Here is a 19,138-nt window from a genome sequence, read left to right as displayed (position 1 = left end):
GGCTAGCTTCAACGCAATGAAAGGATAAAAGCAAAAGCAGCAGAGGGTTCAGACACGGGGGAAAGGTATAGAGGAAACAACATGCGGGTTTCCAGAAGCCCTCTCCCAGCGGAGTCACACAGGACACGCTGAATTCCTCCAGGAACAAGCCGTGACAACATGTGTGTACTATTGTGTGTCAGAGAGGGTCATTAGAGACTCAGTGCCCGAGGTAGTCGCTGGCTGCTGGTCACATAGGCAGCCACTGCCTGGCAGAATGCCAGGCTTCCAGAAGGCAGGCAGGTGTTGGGCATAAGCCACTGTGTTTGTGCTGACGGTCTAGGCACAGTCACTCTTCCCAGTCACACAATGTTTTTGTTGTTTTGGGTTTTTTTTTGAAGATTTTATTTATTTATTAGAGGGCACGCGCCTATGAGCGGGTTGGGGTGGGTGGGGGGATGAGGTGGGGGAGAGGGAGAAGCAGCCAGTCAGACAAGTTGGTCAGACAAGTTTCATATCAGCGTAGGGAGCCTTTTATCAAGTTCCAGATGCCAGCCAAGGCGCAACCTTGCCAGCGGGCCTTCTAAGGAAAAGCGGTCTTAGACCCGCTGTGGCCACTTTTTTCTACATGTGAGCTTCCTGTTCTCACCACTCCAGTCTTTCCTGCTGCCACCAGAGGAACCCTGTTCTGTGCCTCTCAGAAACGTTCCCTCAGTGACCCCTTCCCTCACAGTCTGATCAGCATCTACCTTTCAGCCTTCTTTCTTCATGTACGTGAGCTGACCTCAGCTACTAGCCGGGTGCCTTGTACTTCTCCCCACCCTCCACCCCTCCCAACCCCCTAACCCCTGCCTCAGGCTTGAAAATGCCCTTCCCATCCATTGGTGCCTGCCTGAATTCTGTTTACCTTTCACAGCCCAGGTCCACTGCGGCTTCTTCCAAAAGCTTTCTCTGATGCATCTTCCCTGTCACTGGATGCCTGGACAAGAACAGCTTTCCTGGGGCGCCTGGGTGGCTCAGTGGATTAAGCCGCTGCCTTCGGCTCGGGTCATGATCTCAGGGTCCTGGGATCGAGCCCCGCGTCGGGCTCTCTGCTCCGCAGGGAGCCTGCTTCCTCCTCTCTCTCTGCCTGCCTCTCTGCCTACTTGTGATCTCTCTCTCTGTCAAATAAATAAATAAAATCTTAAAAAAAAAAAAAAAAAAAAGAACAGCTTTCCTCTGATTTGCCTGAGAAATTTCTCTTACTTCTCTTGGACATCATCCATCTACCTTGTATTTGAATTGTTTCATGTCTTTTCTCTCTCTACTTACTATAAATGAGCGGGAAAGGAACTTGGTTCATCTGTATATCCTCATTAATGCCAAAGAAGCATGTGATTCCCAAGAGAGCCTCTGCCAATATTTGTGGATTAAATTCCCAAATGCCCTGGAAAGCTTGGGTGGCTCAGTCGTTTAGTGTCAAACTCCCGATTTCAGCCCCAGCCATGATCTCAAGGTCCTGAGATCGAGCCGCATGTTGGAATCTGCACTGGTCGTGGAGCCTGGTTAAGATTCTCTCTCTCTCCCCCCACTCCCTCTGCTCCCCACCACTCTCTCTCCCCCTCTCAAGGTAGTTAGTTAATTAATTAATTCCTAAGTGCCCTGTGGAGTCTTGTTTAGTTCAGTTGCCGTTAGCGGTACTTGATGAACTTGTACCTCTTGCCTGCAATTTTCTCTGAGAGCCTAGAGTCATCTAGCTCCTGAGTATAGTTACCCATATAGGCCGAGGGCTAATAGCACAGATTCTAGAGTCTCTGTCCTGGTGTGGGTTCCTGACAATAACCTCAGAAGCTGTGAGATTGAGTGGACCTCGCTAAGCTTCAGGGCCCTCATTCATAAAATGGAGATAATAAGTGTATGAGAGTTAAATAAGAAAACACGAAGCCCCCCACCAAGCACTTTGCCCAACTTGATAAGACTTGATTTATTACATACTCTGTTATGTGGGGAACCAGCTGTCTTTGTAATTGCCGTTAAGTGTTCCACTGATTGTTTTGTTTTCCTTTCACCTTTTAATTAGTTGGATCTACACAAGTGAAAAAGACTTGAATGGGAGTAGCCACTGGGGAATGATTGCAACCTATAGCGGAGCTGGCTATTACCTGGATTTGTCAAGAACAAGAGAGGAGACAGCGGCTCAGGTTGCCAATCTCAAGAAAAACGGCTGGCTGGACCGAGGAACCAGGGCCACTTTTATTGATTTTTCGGTATACAACGCCAACATTAACCTGTTCTGTGTGATCAGGTGTGTACCAAGGGCACTGATCCCTCCCATGTCTGTGTACTTGTAGGTACATCCCAGTCCTGAGAGAGACCAGGAAACCATTGCTACAGTTGGCTAAAAGAGAATGCCGAGGGTCAGAGCCAATAGCAAGGGAAGGGGGAAAACCAAAGGCTTAGTGGGATAAATATATTTGGTGCAAGTGAGTTAGGATCCTAGAATATTATGAGCTGGGAAGAGAAACGTAAGTCTGGTCCAAGTTTATCCCAAAGCCGAAACCTTCCCAGAAAAAGCACTGTGTTTTGCTAACATCTATTCTTACTTGTAACATGATCGGTGCTCTATGCTCCTTTACCACGGCCTCTGGCCATCAAATCTCAACTCATTTCCCTGAGTTTCTCACTTTCAGATGACTCTATTTAAGAACACAAGTGCAGCCATCAGGGGCTATGCCTGGGTTCAGGAGGATACCCAGGTATCTCCTTACACACAAGATTCACCAAAGGCACATGAAGTTCTTTCTCAGATCCTGTGACCTTGCCATCCTGATCACTCTGGTTAGCAGTGAGAAAACTGACAAAAATCCTGCGGACTTGTCTGGAGCCTTGTGTTCATTTATTCACTTATTTGGCAAACATTTATTGGACACAGTATGTACGAGGCACTGTTCTCAGCTCTAGGGACACCTCAGTGAACAAAGTAAAGATCCCTCGTCTTCCAGAGCTTGTGTTCAACCAGGAGGAGATGGATAATAGACAATAAGCAAAGAAACAAATTAATAAAGTGGTATATTAGAAGGTATATGTAATATGTAATATAAAAAAGGAAAACAGTAGAACAAGTCAAGAGGGATCCAGAGTTCACCCCCTTGAATCCTCCTGGTGAACATGTCAGCAACACCCAGATGTAGCTGGGCTGGCATGAATTTCTTGCACATATATTTACCAGCCAAATAAGAAGGATAAATTCTCATAATTTCCTTATTTTGTGATTATTTTTGAGGCTAAATGCATGTCAACTTTACATGGCCAGTTGGATTTTTCCAGACCGTGTATTTAACAATTTTTGAAGGAAATAGTATCATAAGTCAAATAAGAGTTTTTACTAGAAGTGAATGAAAACCAATTGCAATTATTATTAAACCTTTCCTCGTGATTTCAGTCTGACTAGAAAGAGGATAAAAACAGGCACTCAACTCTGATTGACATTTAAGGGAATTTCTATAGAAGGCCCTGAGTATGTCTTCCACGTCCTCCCCATACTTTACGAGTGAATATCGTCAAGGCGATTATTTCATTTCTTGATGCTGCTGTCTATGTTTCTGGAGGGGTTGACAGACGCAGGGCCAGAGCAGGACAGAGAGAGGACTTGGCACATAGAGGCAAACTTCTGCCCTTCCTTGACCAATTCTAACTTGACCTTGTCTCTACCTGGACCTGATTATTACTCGTGCTTGGGTCCTAGACACTCAGGCTCCAGGTGCGGCTACCCATCCTGCAAAGAGAGAGACGTTATACCTACTAGTTCACTAAAGGTCTTTTGAAAGTCTTAAAGTGAAGGAGGTAGGTAGTCTATTTCTAGTTTGATAGGGAAGCTGTATGATTAAACGAATCATTTAACTTTCTCACTGTGACACCTCCAAAATGGGAATTTGTGAAGAAACATCCTCACTTTGATTATACTAAAACACTAAACATCAGTGCCATCAGTATGAATGTAAAAAAAATACATGTTACTGTTTTAGACTGTCAGACGTTTGCTGAACCCCTATAAAACTATAAGGCTCTGCGAAGGTAGCGAGAATATCCCCTAGGACAAATCATTCAGTGCTAGTTAGGTGACACCAAATGAATGAATAGAAACCCAATTCGTGCATATATACACATACATACGTGTATATACACACACACGTACACATCCACACACAAACACATATCCTGCTTCTCAATAGGCCATACACATTTGAATACATGAGTTACATTTCTTATGTTCTTCATTGCCTAGTTGAATTACTTGCATTTAATAAAAGTCCTAGAAAGGCTTATTTGTTGATTAGCTTCTACATTAAGGAAAAAAAAACTATAGAGCATTTCGAGCAGTATAAATACCAGAAAAGTAAAGGCAAGAGTGAGGAGGAATAATCTCTTTAGGAGGACTTGGGAAGCCTTGTTCCCTTTGGGGGCACAGAATTGTACAAGTGCGTAGTTACTAGCTGTGATAAAAAATATTCTGCCACCAGTCTGGGGTGACTTGTGGTTACAGTTTTAATCCCTTATTCGTTCAGGGACAGACTAGATGGATGTCCTTTCCTGGCTGCATCCATGTGTTGTTGTTGTTACTGTTTTAATTGTTCTTATTGCAACGCAGGTTATTGGTTGAATTCCCAGCAACAGGCGGTGTGATTCCATCTTGGCAATTTCAGCCTGTAAAGCTGACCCGATATGTCACAACTTTTGATTTCTTCCTGGCAGCCTGTGAGATTATCTTTTGTTTTTTTATCCTTTACTATGTGGTGGAAGAGATATTGGAAATTCGCATTCACAAGCTACACTATTTCAGGAGTTTCTGGAATTGTCTGGATGTTGTGATCATTGTGGTAGGTTTGAGAATACCACCGAATTCCCTCCTCTGTTATAAAAGCATGTTAATTAGAGTCCTTGATGTATCTCCTCAGTACTGTGGATCCTGATATTCCTGAAGGAGAATCTGAACGTTTTGCTCTGCTGTTTCAATTTCAGTGTTACTAATTATTTTTGCATTTTGGGTGAGGAACCCTTCTGAATATAGAAGTAGAGAGGTGTTTACGATAAGTTGTCAGTTAGCCACACTAATAACAAGAATAACTTAGTGAGGGACCTGGCTGGCTCAGTTGGAAGTGCATGTGACTCTTGACCTCAGGGTCACGAGTTTGAGCCCCATGTTGGGTATAGAGATTACTTAAAAATTAATTAGCTATTTTTTTAAAAATGAGAGATCCATATGTGCTGATACAGCAGGAATTCCAAGACATTAAAAAAAAAGAATAACAACTTAGTAATTCATATTTGGCTTTGGCATGCCATGTGAGACATGAGGGAGAAAAGAATGTTTTGTTTATTCTTTCTTTGTTATTGTTAATGATATTTTTTTCAACTACTAGCAAAAATTATTTTGTATGTTTCTGCTCGTATGTAAAGTTACAGCAAGAAGAAACATCTTGAAAGTATTTGGGGTGGCAGAGAACACCTCCCTGCAGTTTGAAATTTCCTGCAATAGTCCAGTGTACAAAATACCCGTGAGGGACCATCAGGGTTTTCTGTATCAGGTACAAGAAATCAGAAGGCAGTGAGGATAGAGCCGAGACTAGGACACCCTGTAGATCCCCTATCTGCCCTTGACTTTATTATAACTTCTTATACTTGTTCAACATGGTTTGCCTTCCGCATCATCCTCATCACTTTCTTCCAGGGTCCTCACTGGAGACATGCATTTTTGCTAATCTTTCTCCCTTGAGCAAGAACACATAATCTTTTGCTGAGTCCTCTTACGCACTGAAGCACATAAGGACATGCTTAATTGTCACATGCCTCAAAGTCCATCCTCCCCACTGTCCACTGACAGAGATGCCCCCCTGAAGTCTCAATAAGGGGTGCATTACCCTATCAGGTTTCTGTCTTCTGTTACCCTACTTCGTGGCCATTACTCTCCCCCTCCCCCTAACAACCAAAAATTCATCTGGGCTTCGTGAAGCGTTTACATCAAGTCATTATCAAATCATCACTAGAATTAGCTGGCAAAATATAGAACATGTGTTCTGATTTATGTTATTGAGATGCTTTAAATATAGGAAAATGTTACTTACATGTGAGTAAAAGAATGCTCAAGACATTGAAGAGAACTATACAGATCTGTACTGCATGACGATAACATTAACTGGAGCAATAATAGTAATAGTAATTGCTAACGCTTTAGAAGTGGTGTGTGTCAGACACAGTTCCAAGTGCTTTTCATATCCAGATGTACACTGAGTTCTCACAGTAACCTTAGCCACTCTGCCATTGCCTCTCAAGCTACATGTCTATGTAATTCAGAAGGAGCTTTTACTTAAAGTAAAAGTTCCTATAGAATATGGGGTAGAACCCAATTGGCCCGGATGCATTCAGAAGGGCATCCCTTCTCTCACGATGGCTGTGTAACATCACGCCGTTCCTGGAGGTAAACTCTTGATCCCCGAATTCTCAGTATATTAATAACTGTAACAAAGGAATTTCACCAAGAAAGGCAAGGATACTGGAAGTAATTTTCCAGAATATTTCTGTACTTCATGGTGGAAGAGTGTGGGTCCATACACATGAAAATTATTCTAGAAGACAATTAACGTTTGGAACTCTAACTGCCTTTTTAGTTTATATGGATGTATTTATAGTTAAGCCATTGAGAATAACAGTAAAAAGGTGAGTGTGAGTGTGATATTATGCTAATTAATGGGAGGTTTGTTTGAGTTTTAGCCAAATACCTTTAATATCAGCAAAAGAATAGTCAGTTGGTGGGCATCAGCCTCTTCGATTATGTACCTATCAGTGAAAACTTTAACAACACACCCTAATGTATTCCATTTATTTATAAACTATGTTTGTGTATGTGTATGTGTGTGTGTGTGTGTGTGTGGTATAATAGGTACATTTGTAAAAACACACACAACATAGGATTTGAAAGATTGGGTTAAAAAAATGCAAATAGAACTCTAACACTTTCTTTTCACTTGGATAGAAGTTTTCATATTTTCTTTTCACACCCTAGGGAATGGCGTACCCACTTCAGAGAAAATAGCTGTTGATATCATGGAATTTGAGGGTAGTTTTTTTGGCTCAGTGGCTACAGCATTTTGCAAGTATTTCTTTGAAAACTTGCTTCATTGTTCTATTGTTCTTATTTTTTTTTTTTAAACTCTCAGTACTGCCAAGACAATTCAGACAGTGTGCTTTTGTAAAGAATAAGGAAGGGCTACTGGAATCCTACTTCTCCTTTGAAACCTTCTCTGACCCAGCAGAAATGAGGGCATGCCTTCTGCTCACCCTCCAAAATAAGCCCTATGCACCAGGACCTTCAACCCCATGAAAAAAGCAAAGGCATTTTTATCAGGCTAAGGCACACCTGAAACTTGAAAAGTAATTCTACCCTAAATATAAATATAACAACTTGGAATCACTTTGAAATTATTTTCCCTGTTATCCTTTTGTTTCTTTTTTTTTTAAATAATTTTTTATAAACATATGATGTATTATTAGCCCCAGGGGTACAGATCTGTGAATCGCCAGGTTTACACACTTCACAGCACTCACCATAGCACATACCCTCCCCAATGTCTATAACCCCACCACCCTCTCCATACACCCACCCACCCCCCCCACCCCCCCACACCCCCACCCCCCCACACCCCCACCCCCCCACCCCCCACCCCGCCAACCCTCATCCTTTTGTTTCTTTAACAAAGACTCTGAAATCTGTGGACTTACTTTAGTCAACCTATTTGACCTAAACAGTCTTTCTAGCAGAGTTACTGATAAAAAGAAGACTATCAAGAAATCTAAAATCAGGGCGCCTGGTGGCTCAGTTGGTTGAGTGTCTGTCTTCGGCTCAGGTTATGATCCCAGAGTCCAGGGATCCAGCCCTGTATAGGGTGCTCCCTGTGAAGCAGGGTTCCTGCTTCTCTCTCTCCCTCTCAACTTGTGCTCTTTGTCTCTTGCTCTGTCTCGCTCTCAAATAAATAAAAATCTTTTTTAAAAAAAAAAAAAAAGGTCTAAACTCAAATTATTTTGTTGATTGGTAGGCTTCAGGGGTGAAAATGATTAATTCATTTATTCAACAAATATTTTCTGAGTGCCTACTATGTGCCTGGCATTGTTCTAGGCATTGGGATATAGGACTGAACAAAACAACCCAAACCTCTGCCCTTAGGAAGCTTACATTAAGGAAGGAAAATTCTTTGGTAGATGGGGATGGAGAATCCCAAAGAAAACTCAGGAGGGCATAACTCAAGTGCTTACAGAATCTCTTACCCTCATCTCTTTTCTCTCATTCTCTATTTTGATGAAGAATTCTGTAGGAAATTCGGTGTGTTGATAAGATATTAACGTTGTTTAAATGACCACATCTTGGGTACAAGGCAGTTGTCCCTCGTGAGAGTTGGGTAAAGGGTTATTGTTGTTTAAGTCAGTCAAGCCTTCCCTCTCAACTAAGTTAACATAACAAAATATTTTTGGTGTATTCAGAATACACCGGAATATTCCCACCACCAGCATAGAAATCCAAGATTTGCTCTGGGGATCCTTCACAGAAAAAGAAAATGTGGTAAGGTTGGCTTTTTTCAGCTGTGGTTGGTAGCGAGGCAGGTCTTTGCTATGATAACCACCCGAGGCCATGATTTGAACAGCCATTTCCAGAAGGACTAAGAAGTGGCCTTTGACCATCATGCATGAGAAGAGAAAGGGAATGAACAGCAAAGGTCTCAGCACCTATGATAGCCCACCTGCTGTGGCTTCAGACCCCACAGGAGGCCAGGTTGCAATGGTGAACCTAGAGTTCACTTTCCACATCTACACATTAATCCAGTGGTGATGGATGGGAGCAGGGCCCAATTTTCTCCTGAGATGTGGTTTTAGAACCCAGACTGAAGCCAATGTGAAAAGTTGCATGGTCATAAATTAAGGGAGAGAAGTGAGCAGGAGGGAAACCCTTGGCTCACATATATTCCCACTGCAAAGCTTGAGTTCTCTCTGACCCATCATCTCCACCATCTTTCAAAACCAAGGATCTTCTTTCCTCTTAAGAGCACTCTTTCCATACGTCTTATTTCACCCTTCACCTTATGTAGTGTGATGTCGGTTCCTTCCTAGGTCTTTGTGTTACTTATTTTTGCATGTGTGCCTCGTCTTGAACCAGAGTATGAGTTTCTTGAGAACCGTTTGTGCATCTTAATTCTTACTTACTTTCGTCTTAGCCTCGGCACAGTACTGTGTATGTAGGTACTCATATTTGTTGAATAGTGGAAAGAATGTAGGCTGGTGGTTGAAAACAAACAAAAACAAGGCAGGATGATGCTGAGAAAGCAGAAGGGTGGAAAGTGATTTAGATGAGGGTGGCAGAAAAAAAAAAACAAGGCATTCCTGTTTAATTTTGTAATAGAGCAACATATCGTGTGTGTGTGTTTGCATGTGCATGCGTGCACACACGTACACGTGCACTCACTGGATTTCTCTTCCTAGCTAAGGGAATGTAAGTGGTTTATTGTTATACCTGTTTTGGGCCGTGCTCAACACCCGTCATTTGTATGAATGATTTGGATAAGTAGATTGGTGAACCCTAGGACTAATACATGGGTGAGGAAAAATAGTTGTTTTAAGGTAAGTTACATGTTTCTAAAACACTGTACTGATACATAAATCTTCTGTTTTCCAGCTGTCAATGGTAGCGATAGGAATTAACATACATAGAGCATCAAATGGGGAGGTGCTGCTACAGTTTCTAGAAGATCAAAATACTTTCCCCAACTTTGAGCATCTGGCATACTGGCAAATACAGTTCAACAATATAGCTGCTGTCATCGTGTTTTTTGTTTGGATTAAGGTAATTTACAAATTTCATGTCCTGGATTTTCAATAATATTTTTCTCTTCTTTTTACTAACATGAGTTACACAAAATGCTGGAGGACCTGAATTTGCTTTTGTGGCCAAATTCGAACAGCCAGCTGTAGCCGCTTCATATCTTACAAGTAAACTAGCAGGATCCATGTGATCCTGCCTCTCGCTGTGAATGACCTGGCCTGCTCTCTTGCAAGACCTGTCCCTGCAGGTTTGTTTAACAGAGGTGGTTAAGAGCCCTTCTCAAGGTCATCCTGGCCTGGGGCCCTAGGCTACACTAACACAGGGACTGGTCTGAGTTTCACCTGATATGGTGTGACCAGGGGAAGGAAAAGAAACTAAGAATGAGGAATGCAGATGGGAAGGGATGGGAAGATGCAATGGAAATGGTCTACAGAGGGGTAAAAGAGGGATCCACCCTCTTTTCCGCGTGGAGGCCATACGGAAGCTTTACCTAGAATTGAGGTTGGGACAGATACATACTCTTCCAAGTAGTACCTTAATTACTCGTTTCCTTCTTTCTTGAAACGTAATGTGCATTTCCATGTATGTGAAGGGTTAAGGCATCTCATATGCAAATAAGCCTCAATGCTGGAGATGCAGGAAATTTTAGTAATAACGAGGCAACTGCCAGCATGTCACCTGTGAAGATCTAGGATTCTGCTATCTAGGCAGAAGCTACGAGCCACAAGTGGCTGTTAAATTGAAATTTTAATTAGTTAAAATCACATACCATTAAACATTCAGTTCCTGTGGCACTCTAGCCACATTTTAAGATCTCAGCGTCTGTGTGTGGCTGATGGCTACTGTACTGGACGGTGGAAATAAAGAACATTTCCATCGTGACAGAAAGTTTTATTAAACAGCACTGTTTTAGAAGCTACTCACCAACAGTTACTTTTCCCCCTGAATTGGTATTCACACCTGGAAGGCCTGCGGTTTATCAGAGGGTGCAGGCCTCATCCTGTATCTCTCGTGCTATTTATTTAGGTACATGCTTATTCAGGAAAAACCACCACTCGCACCCCAAACCTTCAGCATAAAATAGTAATAATAATCCAAGTCCAATAGGAATTAAGTAATGTGATTGCAACAAGCCTCAAAAAATGTTTCTTGTGGCCCGAATCAATGTATAAGAGCTCTTTATGTATAATTCTAGAGATTTCCTTCCAATCTGCCTCGGGCTAAGCGTTTTACTTAGTGCTTTGCTTGTAACTATTCTGCTTCCGAAACTTGAAGAACTATTAAAGTTGTTTAGGGCAGGGCCTGTGACTCGACTTCTAATGTATCCCCCTAATGGTCTTCCCTCGACTTCGAGCTAGAGCTCCTGAGGTTGTCTGGCCTCTGGGCTGTGACCCGCAACCTGAAGAGCCATCCTTAGTGTCTTGCCTACAGAAATGTTCACTGTGGCTTTGGCATCGAACAGAGCTGGGTTCAACTGCTGGCTCTGAGTCCTTGGCTGCCTCCTGGAGACAGGATACCAGTATTTCAATCTCATTGCAAAGATTTGAGTCAGTATACATAGCCCTTCCCATAATGTCTGGCACGTAGTCGCTAAACAATGAATGATAGTTAATAACATGCAGTAAGTATTTCCTGGAGGAAGTTTTTGTTTTTCTTTACTAACTTTCATATATGGGTTTTTTTTTTTCCTCTTTTATTTTAATCTTTCTTAGGGGAGGAATATCCCCAGTCCTCTTAATTATGACTCGAACCTGTTTCTACTTGCCACCATCATGTCAAATGTTAGCAACATCAGGGCAGGCCTTTGTTCTGTTCTCTGCTGTTCCCATCTCCAAGAACAGTGCCTGGCACATGGTAGGCACTCAGCAAATACTTTTTGAACAAGTAAATAGAAGTTGCTGGGTTTGGGGGGAAAAAAGCAAGTCAAAAAAGCACTCTCTCATCCCAAAATGTTGTTGTAAAATAACATAACATAAAACTGATCACTTTTTACCATTTTTAAGTATACAAGTCAGTGACATTAATTACATTCACAGTGTTGTCCAACCATCACCATATGCATTTCCAGAACTTTTTCATCATCCCAGCTGAACTCTGTATCCAGTAAACACTAACTCCAAATTCCCCCCTCATCCCAGGCCCTGGTCACCTCATCTGTCTCTATGAATTTCCATATTCTAGCTACTCCGTGTCAGTGCAGTCATACAATAGTTGGGGTGTTTTGTGTGTGTCTGGCTTATTTCACTTAGCATAGTGTTTTCAGGGTTCATTCATGTTGTGGCCTGTGTCAAAATTTCATTCCTTGGTAGGGCTGGATAACATTCCATTGTGCATATCTACCACATTTTGTTTACCCATTCATCTACTGATATCTTCCCTCTGTTACAGCTCTTCAAATTCATCAACTTTAACAGGACCATGAGTCAGCTCTCCACAACCATGTCTCGGTGTGCCAAAGACCTCTTTGGCTTTGCAATTATGTTCTTCATTATTTTCTTAGCATATGCTCAGTTGGCCTACCTCGTCTTTGGCACTCAGGTTGATGACTTCAGTACTTTCCAAGAGTGTATGTAAGTATATATGAAATTAAAAAGAAAAATTTAATCAGAGATGTTACTGTCTTCTGAAGTTTAAAGAAATCTTCATGGGTGCTGTTTAATCAACAAGTATTTTAAAATAGTTATTTAAAAATAAGGATTTATTATCTTTCCCAGAAGCGATGGCCCACCCATGCAGAGATGGCAGTGCATAATGCCGAAAAGCTTCAGACAGCAGCTCTAAAGTGATGAGACATAGTAGAACAGCTATAGTGAACCAATACTGTTACAAAGACGAAGGGCTTCTCAGCCCCGAATGCAGATGGCAGCTTTTAAGAGACATTTGCCTATATTTTCATTCTTATTCAATATTGTTGCCATATGTTTTAAATTTGGAGGTTTCTTCTAAGAAAAAAAAGAGCATTTCTAATATTCTAAGAGCAACTCAAATCGGTACAGGAGTTTTCAGTCATCCAAAGTTCTCAAATATGATATGAAGACTAAAAAAAATAAATAAATAAATAGCAGTATTAGATTTCCACGCTATTTAGAAAGAAGTTAGTTAGGAAAGAAGAGGATTATGGTAATAGAAGTTAATAGGACTTTTTACTGGAGGACAGCTAATTAATGTCACTGTTTGATGGAAGTCAGGAACGGAAATGATTTTACTGATTAAGACCCAGAATTGGCAACCCATGGCCACTCAGCATCACTTTGAGTGCATGTGGGGATATTGGATCTTTGAATGCATACAATTTTGGCTGTCCTTCAAGTCTTTTTTAAAGAGATTTTAAATTCAGACCCAGGGTAACTGTTGTGAAATTTAGAGTTACCATGTTTTAGCCGGATTATGTGTTAAGTTCTTATAGCTGATTGCTTTGTGTCGTCTAATAATATTATTATATTTTCCTTTTAACTAAACGGAAATAACATATTTAGCATGAAAGCATATTATTTTTATTCCAGATGCTTCAATTGGTCATATAAGTAGCAAGAGTTTTCCAAAGGGATTGACAATTTTCTATTATTTGGCAGCTATCTGTACTGATAAAAAGGTCCAAAAGTGTGAGATCATCTTTAAGGAAAGTTACATCAATGCTGGCCATTCTTTGTTTTTTTGTGATGTTTTGTTTTGTTTTGTTTTTATAGTTTCACTCAATTCCGTATCATTTTGGGTGATATCAACTTCGCAGAGATTGAGGAAGCTAATCGAGTTTTGGGACCAATTTATTTCACTACATTTGTGTTCTTTATGTTCTTCATTCTTTTGGTATGTACACTTTTGTTTATAATGAGGTGATTTAAACTTCATAAATCACCATCATAAAATCACCATCTTCCTTTTTCTGTCACTCTCTAGGGTCCTTATCATTTTTTTTTTTTTAAAGACCCAGGAATAACTGTAGATACCAGAGGACATTTTTTATTTTGCTTCTCATTGATGCAGGTTTAAGTCTTCACCAAACACCTTTTCCATGGTCTTTCATTTATCTATATATGTGTCTGTTCAGTGTAAAAAAAATTAGATTACGTGCAAATTTAAAAAGTCACTTAAAATAGTGCTTTGCCGAAAAAGTAGAATGCTTACACGTATACGTGCTTTTTTTTTTTTTTTTTTTTTTAAGATTTTTATTACAGACAGATCACAAGTATTCAGAGAGGCAGGCAGAGAGCGAGGGGGAAGCAGGTTCCCTGCTGAGCAGAGAGCCTGATGTGGGGCTCAATCCCCGGACCCTGGGATCATGACCCGAGCCGAGGGCAGAGGCTTTAACCCACTGAGCCACCCAGACACCCCTGCTTTTTTTTAACACAGATGTCAGCACTTTCGTGATCACTTGCTAGCATGACTTTCATTCCTCTTTTCTTTAAAAAAAAAAAAAAAAAGGAACTGACAAAGCAAGCTAGATCCAGGATGTCAAGAGTAATATTTGAGTGAATTATTGCTTGTGAAGATTAAGATATTTTTGTTTTAACTTAATAATATTTAACATCCTGGGGCATCTGGGTGGCTCAGTGGGTTAAGCCTCTGCCTTCGGCTCAGGTCATGATCCCAGGGTCCTGGGATGGAGCCCCGCATCAGGCTCTCTGCTCAGCAGGGAGCCTATTTCCCTTCCTCTCTCTCTGCTTACCTCTCTGCCTGTCAAATAAATAAATAAAATCTTTAAAAAATAATAATATTTAACACATCTAGAGACTGCCTGCAAAGAACATTCAGATTTTAAATTTAAAGCTAAATGTAGGGACACTTGGGCGGTTCAGTTGGTTAAGCAACCAACTCTTTGATTTTAGCTCAGGTCATGATCTCAGGATTGTGAGATCGAGCCCTCTGTCAGGCTCCACACTCAGTGCATACTTGAGATTCTCTTTCTCCCACCCACCCCCAGCTCTTGCTCTTTCTCTAAATAAATGAATAAAAACCTTTAAAAATTAAAAAATACAAAATAAAACTAAATCTAATAATGAGTAGAAATTGCTTTAAACGTTACTTTCAAAAATAATTTTTCATTCTCTTGATTTTGTACAAATTAACATTTTTAACACTTTGACCCTAAGTTAATTAAGATTTTTTAGGAGGCATTTTGTTCTTCATCTTGGCATTTACACATTTATTTGTCTACCAAGAAATTGTTCAAGTAAGTTAGCTTAATCTAGGCAGTGGGTATTTTTCATCTAAACCCCAATACTTAAGTCTTTCCTGGGGCGCCTGGGTAGCTCAATGGGTTAAAGCCTCTGCCTTCGGCTCCAGTCATGATCCTGGGGTCCTGGGATCGAGCCCTACATCGGGCTCTCTGCTCCGTGGGGAGCCTGCTCCCCCCTCTCTGCCTGCCTCTCTGCCTACTTGTGATCTCTGTCAAATAAATAAAATCTTTAAAAAAAAATACTTAAAGGGGCGCCTGGGTGGCTCAGTGGGTTAAAGCCTCTGCCTTCGGCTCAGGTCATGATCCCACAGTCCTGGGATCGAGCCCCACATCGGGCTCTCTGCTCCGCGGGGAGCCTGCTTCCTCCTATCTCTCTGCCTGCCTCTCTGCCTAGTTGTGATTTCTCTCTGTCAAATAAATAAAAAATATTAAAAAAAAAAAAATACTTAAGTCTTCCCTTACATCAGTCATCATCGTAAGAAAACAACAAAATTGTCTCCATTTTCAGTAGATTTTATAAGATGCTTTGTGCAAAGTTCAGTAATTCAGTGTACTATCCCCAAAGTTGTTCCAAGAATTTAGTGGTTATGTATATGGTTAAGCACTATTTATAGACTGAGTATTAGAACTACTTTAGTAGGATGGGAAGAGTCAGGAATATCAAATAAGTCCATTTGTATCTTATATGCATGTATCATTAGTTTTATTGAGTTTTTTTTAAAGGATTTATTTATTTATTTTAGAGACAGGGGAGAGAGCATTAGCAAGGGGAGAGGCAGAGGGCGAGAGAGAGAATCTCAAGCAGACTCCTTGCTGACCATGGAGCCCGACGCAGGGCTCCATCCCATTACCCTGAGATCATGACCTGAGCTGAAACCCAGAGTTAGATGCTCAACTGACTGAGCTACCCAGGCGCCCCGTATCATTAGTTTTAAAGTGAAACCTCTCTAGTTTCTTTTTCCTGTCATACGTTAAGGGAAACATAGAGGGAACAGTTAGCCTTTTTCAGTTCTAACACTGGTAGCACTTTTCGATTCTGGAGCTCCTGGATCCTTGAATCTCTACTAAGAAAACAAAAACCAGGAACTGAGAGCTCTACCATAGACCCTCTAGTTAGCTGCAGGTCGCCTAAGTTTTCTTTGTGTGTCCGTCTGCTGCATGAGAGACAGACCTGTAGCCATTCAAAATGGTCAAATGTGGACTTGTCTGAAGGTTGTTTTCTGGTAGACAGTGCCCTGAAACTAATCATTTCATCAAATCCAGCAATAGAACACGAAAAGAAGCTTTTAGCTTCTGTCTTTATACTAAAGTAATTTTTCATGCTATTACAAAAAAGGAAATGGTCTCCCTGCACCCCACAGAGAGAGAGGAGGATGCTACTGTCAATTCAAACTTTTCTTTCAAGAAATGACAAGCCAAGTGCAGAGTTGGCCATTTGTCTGAGATGACTGCAAGGTGTTGGTTTATTGCCCAGACTTTATTTTTTTATTATTTTATTTATTTATTTACTTATTTATTTCATGGTTTTATTTATTTATATATATATATAGGGAGAGAGAGAGAGAGAGAGAATGCGCATGAGTGGGGAAGGGACAGAGGGAGAGAATTCCAAGCAGGCTCCGCACAAAGCCCAGTCTCATGACTCTTGAGATCATGACCTGAGCCAAAATTAAGAGATGCTTAAGTGACTGAGCTACCCAGGTGGCCCTGTCCTGGCTTTGAAAGAAGCCACTGTGATGTGAGCTGATCCAACGGAAGCAGAAGTCCATCATCACTAGGGAAAGACCTCTGATTACACATCAAGCAAACCTTCTGAGACAGAATGGAAAGAAGGAGGGGGAGCTTCCTCTCCCCACATCCTCAATAGCCTTTCTCAGCCACGTTTAATTTTTTTAAAATCTCTTCAGAGAACCCACAACTTTAATCCTATAACTAAGATATTTACAGGTGTTAGCTACCAACCATTTGGAAACTTAAAAAGAGAACATTAATTGCCTTTGGAATTGAGCATTAAGCCAGGAACTTACATGCATTTTATATTTTATTCTCATTTTTGCTACAGGATCTTAAATAGTATTCCTCCTTAATTTGTAGCAATTTAGTAGCACACTAAAATAATAGAGTTCTCTTTCATTCATTCCCCATTTAACAAGTATTTACTGAGCCACTCCACTGTATTCCAGTCAGGGTGCTAGGTACTGGGGGTACAGTGGTAAGGAAAATAAGAGACCAGCCCTGCCCTCAGGGAGATTCCACAAACTTGTGGAGACAACAGACCTAGTCAAATACATAACTCTGAGGGCAACTGGGTGGCTCAGTCAGTTAAGTATCTGCCTTTGGCTTAGGTCATGATCCCAGGGTCCTGGGATGGAGCCTTGTGTCAGGCGGGTTCTGCTCATCCCTCTCCTCCTCGCTCATGCTTTCTATCCCTGTCTGTCTCTCAAATAAATAAAAATCTTAAAAAAAAAAAAAAAAAACTGTAGTCACAAACCATATCAATATGCCAGAAAGGGAAAGTAAAGAAAGAATGTGTTAAAGAAGGAACTGATCGGTTGGGTGTGGTGTTTCAAAAAAAGCTGTGGGAAACAGGTGTTGGAAATATAAACCATTATCTTGGTGTGGGAGAAAGTTAGGAAAAATGAACTAATCATTACTGAATAACAACAGCTATAAATTATGTAGCACTTATCACGTGTGAGACCCTGTCCTGAGCACTTGACATAGATTATTTCATTAATTCTTACAACAGATCTGTAGTGGAGGAACTGTTATTTCTCCCATTTTATTAATGTAAGAACAAATGAGTTTTAAAGATTTGAACATTTAAACAATATAGTCTTGGCAGGGCTAAGACTGAAACCCAAGCGTGCTTGACTCCAAAGTCTGTCTTTTTCACTAAGCTTCTCTTGACTATCTTCTCTGAAGCCTACTGTATTCCCATTTGCAGAGATCTTTTTAACTCTTCAAAATACGCTCTGTAAATCTCAAATAAGATAACATTTGGAAGAAGCATAGAATTCCCCTTGTCTGTATTGACTGTTGAAATTTGAAGAGCTATGTAGAGTTCTACATTTCTATTAATTTCTGTCAGATGAAAAAAGTGTAGAGAACATAGACAAGCAAAAATAATAAAATAATACCACCATCCATAGGTAAATTCATCAGTATTTTGTTGTATTTCATTCTTGTCTCTTTTTGTAAAATATATCACAATATATGGTTTGTAAATAAGAGTATACCTTGCATTTTCCTTTGGAATGACTTAGTGAAAAAAATAATTTCCCCAAAGTATATAGTAGCAAAACTATTAATTTATGTCTTCTTAAGAAATTAAAAAAATGCATATGCCATATTTCAGATTGATGTTTAGAAAGTATATTTAGTTTCTTCTTTAATCTCAACTTTCCTTTGATTTACAAACAGAATATGTTTTTGGCTATCATCAATGATACTTACTCTGAAGTTAAATCTGATTTGGCCCAGCAGAAAGCTGAAATGGAACTCTCAGATCTTATCAGAAAGGTATGACAAGCCCTAATTCTCAGAACTGTTTTATTTTCTACATAAAATGAGCACTGTTTCAGCCAGATTTCCACATCAAAGTTGATCCATTGTAAGGTTTTAAAGTAAAGAGTAGATTGCTACATGTCATCAATAATTCAAATGTTCTCTGTCTTGGAGCTAGAGATGGGTATGCTGCTAGCTTGGACTTAAATTCTGGGAATCCTTTATTGCCCTAGAATTAAATTCTCAACAGTCTCTTGCCCTAGAATTAAAATCTCAACAATCTTTTTTGACTCTTTTTTTTTTTTTTTTAAAGATTTTTTATTTATTTATTTGACAGACAGAGATCACAAGTAGGCAGAGAGGCAGGCAGAGAGAGTGAGAGGGAAGCAGGCTCCCTGTCGAGCAGAGAGCCCGATGCGGGACTCGATCCCAGGACCCTGGGATCATGACCTGAGCCGAAGGCAGTGGCTTAACCCACTGAGCCACCCAGGCGCCCTCTTTTTTGACTCTTAAGAGCTGAGCTGCTGGTTTTACCTTTATTGTTTTGAGGACACCTCTGGTTGGCTGTCATGTGCAGATCCAGAGTTCAGAATAAACTGGAAGGGAAGAACCTAAAGACGTTTCTACTTTTT

At 40.6% G+C, this 19,138-nt stretch overlaps 1 protein-coding gene across 1 annotated transcript in view; it reads left to right on the top strand.

The window, feature by feature from the left end:
- Positions 1 to 19,138, top strand: part of PKD2 (polycystin 2, transient receptor potential cation channel) — a 66,016-nt gene that overhangs the window by 34,342 nt on the left and 12,536 nt on the right. The window contains exons 5-10 of the mRNA XM_045991461.1: positions 2,039 to 2,263; positions 4,607 to 4,835; positions 9,677 to 9,844; positions 12,212 to 12,393; positions 13,510 to 13,630; positions 18,423 to 18,521. Of these exons, the coding sequence (XP_045847417.1) occupies positions 2,039 to 2,263; positions 4,607 to 4,835; positions 9,677 to 9,844; positions 12,212 to 12,393; positions 13,510 to 13,630; positions 18,423 to 18,521 (1,024 nt within the window). The remainder of the gene's footprint in view (positions 1 to 2,038; positions 2,264 to 4,606; positions 4,836 to 9,676; positions 9,845 to 12,211; positions 12,394 to 13,509; positions 13,631 to 18,422; positions 18,522 to 19,138) is intronic.

The sequence above is a fragment of the Meles meles genome, chromosome 2 (assembly GCF_922984935.1).
Source record: "Meles meles chromosome 2, mMelMel3.1 paternal haplotype, whole genome shotgun sequence".
NCBI lineage: Eukaryota > Metazoa > Chordata > Mammalia > Carnivora > Mustelidae > Meles > Meles meles.
Note: the sequence above shows the minus strand (reverse complement) of the source record. Positions and strands in the feature narration are given on the sequence as shown.